This window comes from Stegostoma tigrinum, chromosome 27, assembly GCF_030684315.1.
Source record: "Stegostoma tigrinum isolate sSteTig4 chromosome 27, sSteTig4.hap1, whole genome shotgun sequence".
Taxonomy (NCBI): Eukaryota; Metazoa; Chordata; class Chondrichthyes; order Orectolobiformes; family Stegostomatidae; genus Stegostoma; species Stegostoma tigrinum.
In genome coordinates, this window is record NC_081380.1 from 30076908 (window position 1) to 30089743 (window position 12836).

The following is a 12836-nucleotide window of genomic DNA, read 5'->3' on the forward strand; positions in this document are numbered from 1 at the left end:
TAATATCCCAGTCCCTTAATGTAACTACTTATTTATTCCAGCTCTCTCATTTTTTCAGTTTTATTGCTTCAACTGGGTTACGTTGGAAAAAGAAGTCTAATACCAAAGTGCAAACCATAAGTTTGTTTGTTTGTTGCTAAATTGCAACTTCTGTTTCTAACCATCACTAAATCATGCTCTGGTAAAGTTCAGCAAGTGGTTCAGCATCTTGCTTAAGCTCTCATTTGAGGCTGGACAAGTTACTGAGCTTTGAGGCTGTGCCACTGCTGACCTGATCCAATCTCCAGGCATGTGTATTCTCCAGCAGCAACTACATGATACCGAGCAGGGAGCAGGCTACAATTCTTAATCAAACCTTTCCACGGTCCCATCATTCAGGGCATCTGCTGTGCATTCTGGGTAAGATCCATTCATTCGACGTAATTCATGGATGGTTTTTGTATCTGACACAATCCCTGTACTCTCCACACTTGTTAAGTGTTTCTATGTATTTTTTTTGTTTTAAACAGAGGTTCAAATTTTTGATTTTGGTGGTTTGTTTAGTCCAGTTCATCAGTAAATGGTGTGCTTACCAACTGGAGCCATTGAGGCACCTCAGCCAGCTGTGAATTAGAGCTGCCATCAGTCATCATAAAAATATAAAGAGTTTACAAGATTAAAGCCAATGACTGTGCCTTGGATCCGAGTGACCTGCTGTACATCCATTTTTATAGATATTGTCATTTCATAGTTGCTGTTTTCCATGCGGAGCCAAAATTGAATTTTTAACCTCACGTAGAATTCGATCTCCCTGGATTTGTAATAAATAAAGTGAAAGCAATGAATATTTTAGGATTAAAAGGATTATATTTTGTGTCCATTTTTGTGTAGGTGAAAATTGAGTGGGATCAGTGATTCCATGTCAGTATTGAAAATGACATTAATTGATGCCAGAATCTCTCTGGAATGGTTAACGACTACGTACTTTTTCTGCATAGATTGATGTTGTTTGTCAAAACAAGATTTGAGGACGGCATTAACAAGTCATTAGTTTTTTTTGTGTCTCTAGCTGTGTACTTATACATGAAAGGAGAAGCAGATTGTACAGTAGAAGCTTTTCAAGCCTGCATAAGTACAGTGCAGTGACAGAGATTACTAGCTAGACAAAGCACAGTTAATTATTATACCTGTTCTTGAAGCAGTTTCACAAACTTGTTTTGAAGCCATGGCCTATTCTGTACTCCAAAGTTAAACTTTTCTGTGCAGTTAATTTAAAGATAAGTCTGTAGTTGTCAGTCTGTTAGCAAGTACATGTATCCCTACTGTGCAAACTTCAGTGCTGTTTACCAGGCTTTGTTTTCATTGTTTTAATTGTGCTGTGCATTTACCAATGGATATGCGGTTACTTCAAAGTACCATTTTTTAGTTGAATGGCAAAAGATTACATATAATAGTGGCATCCCTTGAGTTCACAGATGACAGTAACTGGCATGAAATCCAATTTACAAAGTAAGCCATAGCTTTACGATAATCGCACCCATTGCAATGTTCGCTTATTAGTGTGGGGTTAACATAATGGGAATCCTATTTTAAAATTTGGGAGCATTTTCCATTTTAAGATAAACTGGTTTTAATTTCATGTTGGACAGCAGTTAACCAGCCCTGTCAAAAACTTAGTGTATCATTGAATCATAGAGAACAGGAATATCCCAGCATCAATGCTGAGCATCAGGAAAGCTGGTGAGGTGCTTATAATTGAATCTGGTAGGGCCTTAGCACTTGTTTCTGATGAAAGATTTCTTCTGGAGCTGTCTGTTTTCAGAGTAACTACCAGGAATGATTGTAATGAACAATTGAAGCAGGTTGCCAGAATGAGTGGTGGAATATGGGTTATTGGACTTTGTATCCTGGCAGGATGAAGTGAAATGGGCTGAAGAAGATCCTATCTTCATGGTGTTTCGTACATATTGGGGGTCGCAATTTTTTGGACATAATTTTGGGCTACTTGCCTGACCAAGAGCAACCCTCAGCCAAGTATTTGGTTGGTAGAGTAGAGGTGTACTGTGGGACATTGTCTGAATCATGGTCCCCAAGGGTGCTGCTCACAATATTTTTAGAAACCTTGTGTTTAATTTTTTGGTGGCAGTCATTTGCCAGACCCCACGCATAATCAATCTCTGCTCAATGTGGTGTTCCAATTTTTTTTGGCTGATTACAAAAACAAGTGCAGTTAGAACAACAATTGTAAATGGCTAGTTTACCAATGGCCTGATTAAATATTGGTGGATGTTTTTCAAACTTGCTTGAGACGTCACTCTGCAAAATTTGATATTTGTGTCCTTAGTTTTTGTACAGAAAACTGGCACCGCCATGACGAATATTTACTCCAATAAACTCTCACAGGTACAGTTTAGATATGTCCCCTTTTGCAGCAGGGATTTTTGGAAGCCTTATTCTAGGTAGTTTGTTTTTATTTGTTCATGGAATGTGAGTTGGTGTTTATTGCCTGTCTTTAATTGTCCTGAGGAGTCTGGGAGTCACCCGTAGGCCAGGCCAGATAAGGGTGGCAGATTTCCTTCCCTGAAGGACATTAGTCACACAGATGGATTTTTACAACACTTACCAGTAGACTTGCTCTTTTCAGATTTTTATTGAATTCAACTTTCACTATCTGTCATTGTGGGTTTTGAGCCGTCAGAATATTAGCTGGATGTTGTAGATTATAATTCCAGTGGAATTACCCTTATACCATTGCCTGTGCTTAAAAGTTGATCAAATCAAGAACCCAAATAATTTTTGGGAAGGTCACTGGATATGGCCAGCTAACGAAATCTTGCAATGTCCACTTTATATTCCAACATTGTGAAGAATACTTGTCTCTGTTTTTAAAACAAAAACTCACTCAAACATTGTCAGGTACCCTTGAATGTCAGAAATGCAAACTTGGCTGGTATTCACCTAATGGTGTTTATGTTAAGACCAAATGCATTCCTTATTTAACAACTGTGCTATTTGGTACAAGAACACCACATCTGGCTTGATAGTTAATACTGTTTCCCTTAACAAGGAGTACATTCCTTCAAGCAAGCTGACACTGTTCCTAAGATATGATTGTCATTAGGACATTGCTGCTTTTATTCCTGCATGCTGCATGTCCCAGATTGGACGAAATGTAAGCAGCTACCTTACTGCAAGTGACAAAAATTTATTTCTCTCACTGGGCTTCAGTGGGTGGAAAGAATGATTGATTGGGTCAGAATGGTAAATTATTATAAATGGATGACTACAAATTAATGTCAAATCATCATGCTCTGAGTGAAATGTAGCCTGCAGCAAAGGAAGGGCTGGGAGATGAGCACGCAGAAGTCCTCGGCCAGGTGCAAGAGAATAAGATTCAGCTTCAGATTTTCAGCTGACTGCTGTGGCAAAGGAAGTGTGAATCTGTATTTAGTAGAAATAGAAATGATTTAAGTTGTGCTGCGCTTGAGGCACAAAGGAAGAATTAGAATTGCCACACGTACTCAAGTATTGGAATACACAAGTACAGTGAAAAGTGTATAAAGTCACCATTCTGCAATGCCATCTTGGTTACAAATCAGCTTTTTACAAAAAAGCAACAGAAATAAAAGAAAGCCAAAAGAGAAGCAAAACATCCAGATCTTAAAGAACAAGTCTTTGGAAACAGTCTAGAAACAGGAGTAAACCCTTGCGGTGGGACAGCCCCTTGTTTGAAGTGCTTTCGAATGAAGAATGTGATGGCTGTGATTTTATGACCAAGAAACGAAAAGGGATTTATTTCAATAAGAAGCAAGAAACTTGGGTTTCCACTGATGCCCAAGCAATAGGCACAGTTTGGCACTTTCCTTGTTTTATGAACACCCGTTCCTGGGACGGCTGGACTCCATCATTATTATCTTGGTGCGGGCAGCCATGGGTATTGAGATTTCAGTTTAAAAGTTCCAAATCTTATCATTTATCCATTTAGCAAAGTTGGAAACTGGTGAACTTGGCCAAACTCTCTGCGTTGGCGTTGCATATTATTAAAACAGTTCACCAATTTAAAAAGTTTCCCTCAATATATTACCCTGTTTCAGTATGGAAAAAAAACAGAGACAGTTATTAAGGATCATTATTATTCCAACAAATTTATTCGAACACTGAGAATTGCGGAAAATGTATCGATAACCAATGATAACATGACACTGGACAAATGAAAAATCCTTCCCACCAAGGATTTCGATAGAGCAGTTACATCAATATTATTTTGTTATATTAAATTATCTTTGATATAGTTAATCTTTTTTTGTACGTATTTTTCTTTCTCAGGCACCAGAGCCTCTTCAAAGAAATCTTCAGTAGACATTGTTAGTTCAAAGGACCCAAAACAAATCACACATCCAAGAACAGCGATGGAAGAGTTCACTTAACAACCTGTAAAATCAGTTTTATGATGCAGCACGTGAGCAATATCAGTGTTTTCAATACACACTTCCCTGGGGAAGTTGTCAGTGACTTGGGGTAGATCTTTTCAAAGCTACACCCAAACACTTAAGCCTCCAAAACAGTACGATAAATTGCAAAGTCATGGGTGCATATTTTCATCACTTTCAAAGCTCCTACAGTTTTCTGGTAAATCAATTGCATATATGGCCTTTCTAGTATTGTAGGACTCAGAAAATCTGTGCTACTGAACTGCAAGAAAATGATACCATTGCGGTTCTATGAATTCGCAAGAAACTCTTCTCCCAGAGAATATAAATCTGCAACATAAACTATTCAAGTTAGATGCTAAGACTATAGTTAAAATGCATTAAATCATTATTGTTAAGTGCAATTTCTTGCATGGGGCTTATTTTTATTACCTTTAATTCGCTGTGACTTGCAGGATCACCAGTAGACTTTTTTTGAAGACTGATACCATAAAGCAACCTTGGCAAGAATTCCCTATGCTAAAAGGTTAAAGACGTGATGCAGAGCTGCCTGCTCCTTATCAGTGTTGAAATGTTAAAGAACATTTTTCTATAATTGAACATGTCACAGGAGATTAGAAATTCTGCAGACTATCATTTTACTCCTTTATAATACACCTTGTTCCAAATTTGGTTTAAAAACCTCTTGCCTCATGAAGCCATTTTCCATTTTGGAATAGAATCCCGCAGGCTGTACTGGACAGGCTATGGGAAATAACTGAGCTTATTGGAAGTTTAGAATAGATTCTATCTATTGCCCCAAATTATTATTTTATTTTCTGCGACAAACTTCAAACTCAGAAAAATAACTCTATAAAATGTCATCACTGTCTGTAAGTTCTTGGTGTTTGCTGCCACATTTGCTTATGTTACATCAATGACTACGCTTCAAGAAGACATCTTTGTAAGCAAAGTGCTTGGGGATAGCTCAAGGCCATAAAAATGGCTGTATAAATGTGAGTTCTTCCTTTCAATAGAGAGGAGGTTTGTCGGACAGTGTTTCCAGTTGTAGCTGGTGAGTAAACTGGAATTTTGAAACACGTTGAGCTTCTAAAGACTCCTGGAGTCCTACATTGTTAATGAGGCAGGGAAAAAGTTTGTTTTTTTTCTCTCAAGTTGATCATTTTTGTTTACTTTACCTCAGAGGATCAATGATGTACAAGGTTAAATTGTACAGATGGGATAGTGACCTTTTCGCTCTTTACCGATAGTTTTGTTTCTAAATTGCTTCTCACGACCTAGATTTTAAGATTTGGATGTTTTTCTTACCTTTTTGGCTTTCTTTTACTTCTGTTTTTTTTAAAGTTTTGGTTTTGTAACAAGATGGCGCCAGAGATTGACGACTTTGTACACTTTTCGCTGGTACTCATCTATTCCTATACTTGAGTACACTGGACAGTTGTAATTCTAAATTGAGGGAAGTAGCACATACACAAGAAAATCTCTTCATTAGGATGTTCATCCTGTAAATCCACAACAGGAAATAGAATGGATTTTCCAATTTACAGCCTGAGCATTGAACTAGTGCCAATCCCAATGGAAATGAAAATTGGTAATTCGTTATAGAAACCATCCTGTCAGCAAGGATATTGAAAATCTATCCCACGGTGTTTAAAGTCCAGTTTACATGTTATCACAATTTGAGAGGCTTGACCAAATCTAAACACCTGCTTGCTCTTTATAACTCCTTTTGAAGACAGATTCATCTATTTGAAAATGATGGTGGTTAAGATGCTTGTGATTCTGCAGACTGTGATGTAGTTTTAGAAAGATACAAATACTTCTGTTTCTATTTTGTCTGCTGCTGTGTTGGATTAGTGAAAGAAATCAGTAGGTTAACTGTTAGAGCTTAGTAGGCATCAGGTGTTGAAGCAGCTGCCCAAGGTTTACTAAACACTATGAGAGAATGCATGGAGAAAGGGAGTAGTATCCAACTGTAATGTGTTCTCCAAATTATTGGGAGAGGAGTTCAGATTCTTTGAATGCTAATTCAGGAATGTTTTGTGTCTTGAACAGTATTTACATTTTGCAGTTTTTGTTACTTCTGATGTGTGTTGTTTCAATTCCCACTTTGCAAAAAGAGAGCAAGTTTATTTGCTGGTAAATGTTGCACTCTCACTTGCACTAACAGGCAAATACTAGCAGTATTGATCAAATGTTTTATATATTTGATCTGATTTATTGTTGGCACATGTATGAGGGACAGTGAAAAGTTTTTTGTTTTGTGTGCAGCTTAGGCAGATCATACCACACAAAGTGCATTAGGGTAATAGAACAGGAAAACAGGATGTAAGGATGTGTATGTATAAAATACTTGTTTATATCTGAGACTTTGACTATATATAACCTAATAAAGCAGGGGGAATCATCAAGGGACTTGTTTCTGTTGCCATGATTTCACAGGTAGAACAGAAACATCAGCATGCTAACTGTAAGAGTTTACCAGTACCAGACAGCTGGATAGCTGGTTGAGAATGGTGTGGGTCTGGAAATAAATATTGGTCCTGGGGTAGGAGAATGGTAATGCGTACGTGAAGACCATTTTGTTCTGTTCGGGAGCCCACCTATGCAGTGCAGTGTCACATTACTACTAAGCAGAGACTTTTCCAGCATTGGTTAGGCTGAGGACCCAGATTCATAAAATTAAATTACTTTAACACATCCACATATGGTGCAAATTATCACCTAATGTTGCTCTGAAGAGTTATGAGAAACCCAAGGTCATTGGTAACACTTCCAAGCTATTGTAACCTATAAACACCCAAAATAGATTAGTGAGATTGACATTTATGTTTTATTTTTCACAGTGCATGCCTTCTAGTTAAGGAATTGTTATGATTTTGTACAATTTTTGCTCCAATTCCAATTTTTTTTTAAGTGATGTGAAGCTGACTGAACTTGTTTTCAGGAGACAGTGATGGCGAGCTTTCTCTTTGAACCACTGCAGATCGATGGGGTTTCTATGATGATGTTAGACAGAAAATCTCGGGATTTTAACCCAGGAACAGAGATTAAAGAGCATGTGCATTCCCAACAAAATGAAAATGTCAAAGAAATTAAGAAGCAGGGCATCCACAGAAAATTACTTAGTGGTAGCCTTAATGAGTCCCTTCAATGTTTAGTAAAACTTTTTAAGCAACTTTGTTTCTGTTGAGACCTTGCTCACAATGCATTGTTAAAGCAGAACTATCCTCCCAGAAATAAAAAGAAAAACATTCTTCCTGTTTTAGCGATGTTCTCCTGAGTGAGTATTTCCATTATTTGCTAATGGGTTACTTGTCTGATACCTTTTGTAGGTCTTCAGAATAGTTAATATTTGCCTGGGCACACCTCCTGAAACTTTTACCTGGGAATTCCGAGACAAAGTCAAGAACTACCAGAAGATTGGACCACTAACACCTCTTCAGTTTTATACCGAACACGTGAAGCCATTTTTCAACATGGAAGACAAGGTACAGGAGCAGGGACTTTTTGGACTTGTTGAGTAGTCAAACTGTGCTTTCTGTTAATGGTTTTAATTTAGCAACATTTCTCCAGTTTAACGATAGTTTAACGATAGTTAAACTCTGTTCTTCACCAAACAGAAGTAATGTTCTGAATTACACAGAATTTATAGCCCCAGAACAGGCCATTTAGCCTGACCTAATCAAAGCTGATGCCTAACCTCTTTATCAGCATTCTCCCATCCTAATTCAGTTTTTCACCGCATCTTTCCATTCCTTCTTGTGTCACGTACATCACTTCGCATCTTTTCGTGTTGCATTTGGATAAAAGCAAAGTCATTTAAAATTTCACATTTTCTAAAAATAAGTCATTGAGGAGTAAAATGGATCTGGCATGAGCTTTTGGCTTTAGTCAGATGATCCAATACACTCTAAATCTTACTGCAAAACACGGTAATGGAAAAAGCGATCACTTCACCACAGGTAGTTTTCAATATTGAATAAAATTCCTTGATGTTTGTTAGTTTTCCCCTCAGAAACAAAGGTGCAGTTCAATGCTGGGTATAAAAAAACTGATTGGAAAGCATATTTTGAGGTTAGTTACAATTCAGATGATTGCATATGATTTAAATTATTTGGATAATTAAAATGTTTGTCCTTTGCTGAAGAAGCATTATTACTGTTTGTTTTTATAGGTGTGCTTGGTTAATGACCCCAGATCCTTCAATCCCTATGGAAAGCTGTACACAGTTGAATTTCTGAGCAACATGGTTAATGCAAGGAAAACTTTATACATCAATCAGCCGATTGAGGTGTTAAAGCAGTCGGCTGCAGCTTCAATCAAAGATGGCGAGGTTTGCATTCTGTCATGTTTACTCTTCTATAACTAATTTGTAGTAAAATTAAAACATTCCCCAAGGTACAATGTAAATCCATGGAAGCAGAGAGGAGGTAGCAAATCTCTACAGTCTCCATTTGCTTCTAATTATTGACTGTGAGAAAATTCTGTATACCCCAAGGAGGAAATTCCAGGCAATGTTTCAGAGTCACTTATTTGTTTTGCACCAATGTCTTTCAATCCTGCTGCCATTCAAATGAGGCCATGACCAAAGACCATTTCCACTGCCTGGGGGGGAAGAGGGAACACATAATTGGATGGCTGCACCCATTGGAATATTCTTGTACTGATTTTCTACCATGTGAGTCTCTTCTGGGGAGCAGCTGTGTGTTCAGCTGCAAGAAGTGAATAAGTCAAACGTAGGAACAAGGAGGAAGAGGACAAGAGGATAACACAACCAAAAATAGAATGGAATTCCCCATCCAAGTCAGTGAGATTAGAGGGGTGTTTGCTCACCCTTGCAGATTCAAAGCACAAATGAGTCACAGCTTTTCCCTCTTTACCTGTTAATGCTGGTGAAACATTGAAAATTCTGGAGTGAAAAGAGATGAATTGTTCCTCAGAAGAAGTGTGTGTGGGGGTGCTGGGGTGAAGTCATCCTGGTTTGGGTAGTGGAAATGGAGAGGAACCTGAAGCAGTAGCCTGACTCAAGAATAGTTTTGAATGTTATAAAGTGCCTGCTTCTTCACTGGCAAGTTTCACTTAATCTGTTTTTCCAAGGGCGCATTTTGAATCTGTTTCGAGCTGACAGCGTGCACTGTTAATGATTCCGTCCTCTGTGACTGTGATCAAGCTCCACTGTCCTTTCTCAAGCTCTCTCCATCTCATACAAGGTCACATGTACCATTCTCCTCTGACTTCCCTCCTTTTCCCAACTCAATGGTCAGGTTTTGTTACTAGTGATTCTATTTTGCATCTTCAATGGCTTCTCTTCCCACCCCAGCACCATTACCTCAAATCCCTCTCCAAGGAAATCCCCTCAAAACTACAACCTACTCCATCGTGATGTCTTCCAAGAGTCTGGGAGTCTCCCACGTCTCACAAGGAGCAGTAGAGCTGTGATCTTAGTGTACAAGACCAGGTTTCTTGAAGTTCTAACTTCTAAACTAAACATCACAATGAGGACCATACAATATATACACATTGTTTCAAGTATAATTACAGCTCCACTTGTAGAGTACAAGTTACGTGTAGATGGGTGATACTGCTCTGAAAATATTGTTTCAACATCTCTATTCTGTCTTCCATGGTATTGCTCAAAGACATTTCTTTTTTGGAATGTAACTCACCTTATTGTAACCTCAAAATAAAAGTATAGTCACCATAGTCTTCCCAGACCAGAGGGCTGCTTTCTCGCTGTGAGAAAGAGACGTCTAGTGGTAGTTTAAATCTGAGGGTGACCATGCCTCAGGAGAAGAGAGAGATGAGAAGGAAAGTCTTCCAGGGTAACCTCAGCCAGTGCAGGATTTGAACACAGGCTGTTAGCGTTACTCTGCATTGCAAAGCTGCTGTCCAGCAAACTGACCCATTAAAGCAATTTAGCTAAATTGTATTAAAGTCTTTGTTTTCAGCAAGCTCACCAAAGGTGCTACGGCGATCAGTCTGGATGGTTGATGCAGTGGATTTTGTCAGCTCCTTGTACCCCCCTCTCTCTCAAACTAGAATCGCAACCTTTTGTATGTGAAAGTGGCCCCTCAATCCTCAGTTAAGAGTTTCCTCCACCCTTCCCCTCTTGGTTGAAGTCATTTCCTAGATCAGAGATGGCTCTGTGAGATTGAAAACATCTCACAACCTGAATAGACTTTTCTCTGGATGTGATAATTTATTAATGGTCATCTCTTTACCAAACATCCCCAATACTCGCCATGAAAATTCATCAAAACCTTTATGGATTTTGTTAAAACATTGGGCTGAATTTTTCCAGCTTCTGAATAACACCGGCAATGGTGGGGCAGTCAGGGAAAATATAGTGAGAACAGAATAAATAAGATTGTCGATATCAAGGGCAAAAAGGCCAGTTCTGCAGCAAAGGTTTGAACCTTGCTTAGTGAGTAGTGAGACCTATTTGCATACATTAGGATGGTATTAGCTAATACCATCCTGTTTGATATGCATTTTTCCATTCTCCTATTACAGTGAAAATAGATGGTGACAATTCCCAACATAAAAATCGGAATAGGCCCCTGTCTGCTCCAGCTCACTGCTTGCTGTAGGTCTGCAACTTCTGACAGTGGTAACCAACATCTCCAGTCACACTCCATGGACAGCAACTTTCTGTCCCCTCTGTCCATGGAGGTTGACATCAGATACATGGCACCCTCATAACATCATCACGGCACACTCTGACTCACTTAAAATGTAGTTCTCCACATTGATACTGCAATATAGTGCAGCTGGCATGTAACTTTGCACACATGGTGTTGGACACCCATCTCCTAGATTGGGCCAGGGTGCTTTCTCAGGGTTGCTCACTCACCCTCTTCGGGCTCGAGTTGTTGTTCAACTTGACCAGCTGCCGGAAGATACAGCTTCACAGCAATAGTATTTATTCAAGCCCATGCAGGGAGAGTCAGTCTTACTAATATAAGATTAATTCTGCAAAGTCTCAACATTTGCCATCTTTTATATATTACGAGTCAGGAATTAAGTTATTGACCTTATCAGTTCATACAGTATGTTGGCCATCTGGTCCCAGTGTTACTTGCTCATTTCCCACTGTGTATATGCCAGATATTGTCTGTATTTTACACAAAGCCTTTTTTTAAATGTTTGTTGATTGTGTCACTCCCTACATTCCTGGTCTTGCTTTTCTGTGTGTCCCTCTACATCTCTGGCTCTTCAGCTTTTACTGTAAACATTCCTGACTGGAAATTTAACCTTTTAATTAACTGAAACTCGTTCAACTCTTTCACTCACTTTGCACCCGGTGCTTTGATGTCTCATTCAGAGCTTAATGTCTCCCAGCCCTTCTGTCTTGCCTTTATCTTTTAGCACAGGCATAAAGCCAGGCAGCTTATTAATGTTGTCAGCAGTGATCGGTCAAGGGAATGGACATGTCGCTGTATGGAACAAAAACAGAAGTTGCTAGAAGCTCATCAGGTCTGGCAGTATCTGTGAAGAAAAAAAATCAGTTAGTGCTTTGGGTCTGGTGACCCTTCCTTGGCTCTGAGGAGAGGTCACCGGACCCGAAACGGTAACTCTGATTTTTTTTCTTCACAGATACTGCCAGACCTGCTGAGCTTTTCCAGCAACTTCTGTTTTTGTTCCTGATTTACAGCATCCAGTTCTTTTGGTTTTTGTGTCACTTGTGGCGCAGTGCTGCATCAACCTCGCGCCTGCATGTGCCAGCAGCTTGTGCAGCAAATATACACCGTGTGCTTCAACCAAATTGTCATGTCTCAGTGTCCAAGGGGAGTGGTCCTCGGTCAGGTCAAAGGAGACAGCCTGCAGTCAGGAGTAATGACACAGTAAGATGAGGGTATGTCCGTCCTAAGTCCGTAGGGCTGGACACAGTCAATCGGTCACATATAATAGTGTGAAGCTGGAGGAACGCTGCAGGCGAGGCGGCATCAGAGGAAGGCCACCCTGAAACGTCAACTTTTCTGCACCTCTGATGTTGCCTGGCCTGCTGTGTTTGTCCCACTGCAACTGTATTATCTCAGACTCCAGCATCTGCAGTTCTTACTGTCGCATTGTCAGGCACGCCACCATCTGCCTTCGCTCTGTCTACCCTATTGTGGGATATTTTCTCTTGGAATGAGACAAAGTGGGAGGATTGGCTGAGCTGAAAGTGGTTGGCGGAGCTGTTTGTGCTGGTATGGTTGGGGAAAGGTTGTGAGGTACCCCAGTGCAGAGACCATGCATGGTCAGTTGTCTGGGGGTTGACTGCGAGCCAGGGGTGATGTTGCAGCCAGGGGAGAGTAGTAGGGCATGAGCCTCGGTGGGAGATGTTTGGACTAGCAGAGAGAGAGTGAGTATGAGGTATTGTAGAGAAGGTGGTGATACTTGGCCTGGTGGAATGGAGAAGGTCATTGACTATTCAGCACT

The 12836-nt window shown here is 39.7% G+C and overlaps 1 protein-coding gene across 4 annotated transcripts in view; it reads left to right on the plus strand.

Moving 5' to 3' along the window:
- The window catches only part of blmh (bleomycin hydrolase), a 103579-nt gene that overhangs the window by 38094 nt on the left and 52649 nt on the right, over positions 1-12836 (plus strand). For all 4 annotated transcript variants that reach the window (XR_009447295.1, XM_059655231.1, XM_059655232.1 and 1 more), the window contains exons 7-8: positions 7745-7900; positions 8587-8745. Coding sequence is in view for 3 of the 4 variants with exons in the window: in XM_059655231.1 (XP_059511214.1) it covers positions 7745-7900; positions 8587-8745 (315 nt within the window). In the remaining variant the exon portion in view is untranslated. The remainder of the gene's footprint in view (positions 1-7744; positions 7901-8586; positions 8746-12836) is intronic.